At 42.0% G+C, this 6,331-nt stretch overlaps 1 protein-coding gene across 1 annotated transcript in view; it reads left to right on the top strand.

Moving 5' to 3' along the window:
* The first annotated feature begins 660 nt into the window (after positions 1 to 660).
* Positions 661 to 6,331, top strand: part of CLYBL (citrate lyase beta like) — a 248,978-nt gene continuing 243,307 nt past the window's right edge. Inside the window, exon 1 of the mRNA XM_018576609.1 lies at positions 661 to 761. Within this exon, the coding sequence (XP_018432111.1) occupies positions 718 to 761 (44 nt within the window). The 5' untranslated portion in view covers positions 661 to 717. The remainder of the gene's footprint in view (positions 762 to 6,331) is intronic.

A 6,331-nucleotide genomic window follows, 5' to 3' on the forward strand; every position in this document is an offset into this window, starting at 1 on the left:
TGTGTACTAAATGTAAATTAAGTTTATTTTTTCCTAAAAATACTAGTTTGATAAACATTTATGCAAAAAACGTGCGACATAAAAAAATGCAACTAGTATCTTTTTATTCTGAAGGGCCTCTGCTTTCAGAACATATATCATTCTTTGGGGGTTTGAAGCCGTTTTCTAGCCAAAAATGTATATTTCATCATGTCTGCGCAAATAGTAAGAAAAAGCTCCGGATAGCAAGTGGTTAATATCTGCCTTCACTATACCTCAGGAGGTGTGCGGGACCCCCACCTTAATATCTGCCCTCACTATACCTCAGGGGTGTGCAGGACCCCCACCTTAATATCTGCCCTCACTATACCTCAGAGGTTTGCGGGACCCCCACCTTAATATCTGCCCTCACTATACCTCAGAGGTGTGCGGGACCCCCACCTAAATATCTGCCCTCACTATACCTCAGAGGTGTGCGGGACCCCCACCTAAATATCTGCCCTCACTATACCTCAGAGGTGTGCAGGACCCCCACCTTAATATGTTCCCTCATTATACTCAGACTGCGGGACCCAGGACTCACTATCTGCTCTCATTAGAGTCCTCAACCTCACCGTCCGCCCTCATTAGACTCCGGAGGTCTGCAGGTCCCCGGCCTATCTGCGTTCATTATACCCCGGAGGTGTGCAAGTCCCCGGTCAGCTCCTCCCGCGGCCCCGCCCCCTGAGTCGGCGGAAGATGGCGTTCCTGCAGGCAGTGTGTCCCCCCTGGAAGGTGACTCTGTAAGTTGATTTGTATTAGTGGGAGCGGAAGTGACACATTGGCTGCGTGCTGTGACGGCTGTGATGTGTGTGCTCCGGCTTGGAAGAGACTTGTGCTCTGTGTAATGTGAAGCCGAAGCTGCCGTTCTGTACTGTATGCTTTCTGCGATTAGCGGTGATCAGACTTACAGGAATGGAAGATTTAGTGACATGTGCACTTGTCTCCAGACTGCTTTAGTTTTGGAGCCAGATTCCCTGAAGTATCGATCAGTATGAGTAGATGTGTCATCAGCCAGTGATAGTGTGCTCCGTGACTTCACATCAGCACTTTATTTACATTACAGTGTATTTGAGGCCTCATTCACTTGTGTTGTGCGTGTTCATGGGACACTACGCAAGAAAGCTGCACGGTTTGACGTTTGCAACTGCATGAGCTTGTTGGTTGCGCATAGGGCAGTCCATTGAAATGAATGGTGTGCCCTGTGCAGACTCGTGGCAAGAAGCGCAAACATGCTGCTTGTGCGACAAACGTGATTGGAACCTAAAGCCAGAACCTTTTGCACTGTGGATTGAGTACGGGAAGGTTAAACCGTTGTCGGGTTTTCATTTCCATCCTTATCACTTCCTTTCCTGCAGACTCCACAGGAAATGAGAGGAATATTTTTCCAATGTCAGGGCAGATTGTGTTGGAGCTGCTCTGGCCGTTGTTTCCAGCACAGCCCAACACCAGACAAATTTCCCTTGTCATGGATGGCGCCCATTCACACCACCGTGTTGCGGTAGTGTGTACTGAAAAAAAGGCATGCCTTCATTTTTTTTCCAACTCTGGGATGTGACGTGGTACAAAGCCTCGCACCCCGCTGTGTCCCCGTAGAACTAAATGAAATGTCACTTGTGAAATTTCAATAAAGTTCTACCAAAAAAAGTAGACAGTGCAATGCGCTGGGATCAGCACTTTGGCACTGTGACAGGCACCGCAAACCAGACGCTGTGCGATTAGCAATTTGCCCTCAAGCTGGCCATACACCAGTAGAGTTTCACCTGAAAATTTCCATTCATTTGATTTTTTATTGGTTAGTGGGGTGTAATTGATGTCTGTTTTTGTCTATAGTGATGAGAAGAATTAAAGGAGCAGAATGGACATTTTTTTTTTCTCATTCCTTATCTGAAGCAACTAAATTCTAATAGTGAATGTGATTTTTGTTCAGGGAAAATCGTACTTATTATTACCTAATGCCGCCCTTTTCTGGCACGATCGGCCCAGTTTGCTAGGAGTTTAGCAACCTGTGAAGCTCTGCCCAGAGTCCTGCCCCACTCACTGATGTCACTGCTTGCCAGGAGCTGAGTGGGATGCAGAGGTATTGAGCCCCCCCGTCACATGTGCTGCCAACACTACGGCCCCCATAAATTGCTGACTGCAAATACTGAATGTTCTACATCTGAACACAGCACAAGATGACTTCAATGCAGCTGTGTGCAGGGGTCCATAATATACAATACTGCTGCCTTCTGATCTGTAAAACAAACTCTCCGCTGTACAGAGTGCTGCGTTGTTTACCTCCATGTGCATGAGGCCTAGTCCTGTAATGACCTGCATAGCTAAAGGATTAGCGTTGTGACAAATATTGCATTCTGATTACTGTGCTGTTAATACTTCATAATATATGAACTATGTTTTTTTATATCATGTGCCTTTATTTATATTTGTCTTCACATTGAATGAGGAATCTGCAGCCGGACCTCTTTCCCCTGTGGAAATGAGGCATTTGTCTTGTGAAAGAGTCTAAGAATTGTTGATAAATTGGTTACATAAAAAACGCCAATGCGTTTCAGGGTCTAAACCCCTCTACCTTCATCAGGGCCACAACAACAGATACATAATCCATCGAAATGTTTGTTTTATAAAGGGGGAGTGGTTGTCCCCAGAAATGCATTGGCTGTTTTTATGTGGCCCTCCTTTCTGTATTTCTTTGGTTTGGGTTACTATTAGTTGCCCATTGAGGGAAGCTTCGGTGTATGAAAGCCATCCCACCACAGCAATTGAACTTGTTTGAAGTTTTTCCTAATTTTGTCATTTAAAAAAATCACTCTTATTGAACTGCATATATGTGGATTCTCAAGTCTGGCTCTCCTGCCCTTTTTTAAAGTGGTGTCCCCGTTTGGGGAGTGCTGATGAACTAAAGCCAGTGTGCGGATGCATGTAGGATGGATGGAGGAGCATCTAGGACAGGAGAACACTTTGGGAGATGATATGTGGTCATAGTATGAGACTAGGGGAGTAACTGAGGCTAGTATTCTTGGCTCTTACATCTATGCAGATATCTAATTGGGCAACCTCTCCTGCATATCCCCTTATGGGTGTCCTCCTGATGTCCCCTGTTTGATGGCAAACTGTTGGTGATGATCAACTGACAAATTGTTTTGTAATTTTGGCTAACATTCCCAACTTAAAGGATCGGACCGGGGAGGGTGTGGGTACAGCTGGCTCTGCCTCTAGATAGGCAGAACCAGCTGTCACTCACGCAGCTGGGCGGAACCAGACATAATTGTCGGGATCCGCTTCAGCTGCGGCGTCTCAGTATCGCGGTACACTGTGGCGTCTCAGTATACCGCGAGCTGTAGCTCGCGGTATACTGAGCTTAGGGTGACGGGAGGACGCTAGTTTGTGTCCTCCCGTTACCCTAAGGAGAACTATGTGGAAAAGCCTTAACCCCATAGTTCTCCTTTGTTGCCTCATCCTCCTGAAGAAGCACAGACTGTGAAACATGTCGGGGAATGGACCATTACATATATATTTATGACAAAGTCAATTACATGTAATATTCTTTAATTTTGAATGATTAAGTGTTGATGTAATAGGTCCAGGAGGTATTACTATTAGGAATGGTGACATGGATTTTGTGGCCATCTATTAGGAATTGTATATTGATTTTAAATAATTTTACTGGTTTTTAATTATTTAATAAAGTGACTGTTCTTATATATATGCCACTTTTTCAGACCCAAGTACAAGTACTTCCCCTCATGTACTTGCCGATACCAATTACCGATACTTTTTCTTGAAGGGACAGGAACTTTAAATGATCCATAATACAACCACATGTTCTGTACTATGGATCATGATTTAACCTATTCATGTTAGCAGCGGAGAATTGTAACTCTATTGCTGAATATAATTTGTGGTTGTGTTTTTTGAAGCTGGTGTGCTCAGTGATCATGTGATTGGTCCATTTATAATCTGTATCCAGCACCTTATTTCCCTCTTTGTTTGTGTTACAAGTCATCACTGTGTATTCCAGCACTTTGCTACAGCGGGCTGCTGTTATCTTTAATAGAGAACTAGGGCCTAACCTTTTTGTGGCCATAGTTCTCTTCAGGAAAACATTTCAAATGATATTCATCAAGTCTCTGATGGCATCCATGGAGTGTCCTGACCAGATTCTTCATATGAATGTCCATACAAAAATCTACCAGTGAATGGCCAGCTTTACAAATTGAGTTTGTTATCAGACCTCTGATTGTTCAGTGATATGCCTAGGTAGGTGGAGGGGAGAGATCATTTGATAACATCTTACTGTATGATGCAACTTTCCAGCTGGCGTGAGTCTCCATATTGGTCCCATCAGATTAAAAGCTTTCTCCAAGAGGTCCTACCATTTGTTCAGTTTGATTTAATCGGTTGAAGGGTGTTTGTAACACACTTTGTAGTAATCAATGAGTGGACACTGGAGGAGATATTCATGGTTGTTGAAAGCACTTGGTGGTGCATCACAGTTGTATTTAGAGACTATTTTGGCATGTGTTCTGCAGATTGTAATGGTTCTTTGTTACACACAATAATGTTTACATTTCAGATAATAAGCACTGCATGTTATTGTGTCACATTGTAAACATTTGCCTATCATATCTCTGTATCTACTGACAGTTTGACATGTGGTTTTCACTGAGGGTTATGTCTGCTGTTTTTTGTTTTCAATGAATTTAATAAAGAGAATTTAGAAGAGTTGGTGCCAGACTTGTACATTGTAATGGAAATGGTAAAGTAGAGAACATTGTTACCACAAGTGATGAGAGAGCATGGGGCCAATCAGGAAGCCGGGCAACGTGTAATGACATGCTGCCCGGCTTTCTGATACCGAAAGTATGGGGCTAGGCATCGGAGCACATACTCGCCCAAATACTCGGCACCGATACTGATACTAGTATCGGTAGCTTGGCTAATAGTCCACTACAGTAGTGGTTACCCTATTGCATGTAATATGCGTGCCATTTGTCACAAAATAAAACTTATAGACCAGCTAACACCATTTAGCTGCTTTAATAGGTTTTAAGTCTTTTGGAAAACGATTTCTCCCAAAAGTGGCGTGCAAGGACCTGGTGTACAACTTTTAGCACACCACTTCTTTATCAATAAATTCCTTTTATCTATAATAAATAATATACTAGACTTGACCAGCAGGTGGTGCTGCCGGGAAAATCTAGAGTTATGGTAAAACCAAAGAACTGCCTTGGTGGGGACTTATCCATGTAAAGAAATGTGTGTAAATATCCTTTAAACAAAATGAAATCCTTTATATTTGCAACACATGCTATGAAATGGCCCGCTTTAAATAAAAACGAATTAACTTAATTTTGGTTTTATTGTTTGTACAACACAAAACCTCCCAACAAGAATCATTTTGTCTTCCTATGTAAACATTGTATTGTATTTGCTTACGTAACTGTAGCTGTATTTTATGTGCAAGTGACTGGTGAGGTGTGCAAATGAATAAAACTTTTTTTCTAAAAAAAAAACTTTGCATGATGCCGATGATGTAAGGTCTATTAGCTGAAGATTGAGCTCATTCTTGAAGTTTAACACTGTCATTTTATGAAAGACATAATACAGTGGCTAATAGGATAGGAAAACCATAGAAAATAACCTGAGGATCAAGAATTTGGTAGCTCCATCAAAGAGCCTGAGTATAGCTTAGTCAACTTCGGAGCCTCCCAGCATGATGCGGATCAGTACTAAGCTTCATAAATGCATCTACATGCCAGGAAGGTATCCAGTAGTAACTCAGCCAAGTGCTGATAAGTGGAAGATCCACAATTGGGAATAAGGTAATAGTACAACATTATAGCTTATAATAGGTGCTTCGACTTGTGCGCTGCTACCTTCAATTTCATGTCATAATTCTGTAAAACTGGAGGTGAGGAAAATTGATAAGACTGCCAAGAGAGAACATTAGGGCAAGGTAAACATCTCAAGCTGTGAGCGGGTAGCTCTTTGAATAGCATTTCACATTTATTAGTCTTCCCTTTTGCTTGATCTATATTTGATAAATTATTTGACCTTTTTATTTCAAGAAAATAGCTTGAAATTGATTCTCCTCAGTCTTCTTGTTTTATTGCTGCATTTTTCTTGTCACTTTTATTAAATAATGGTAATAGCAACCTAAAAATGAAGCACACTTAATTTCTTTGTAGAATGGAAATTAGGAATCAGAGACTGTGTTGAAAGAATCAGAGAGGGCACTGAAATTGATTAGTATGCAAATACGTATGCATTTAATGATTTTTGTTTTCCAGTATGCCTCATTCTGTAAACA

Source organism: Nanorana parkeri, unplaced genomic scaffold, assembly GCF_000935625.1.
Source record: "Nanorana parkeri isolate BGI_ZX_2015 unplaced genomic scaffold, ASM93562v1 scaffold71, whole genome shotgun sequence".
Taxonomy (NCBI): Eukaryota; Metazoa; Chordata; class Amphibia; order Anura; family Dicroglossidae; genus Nanorana; species Nanorana parkeri.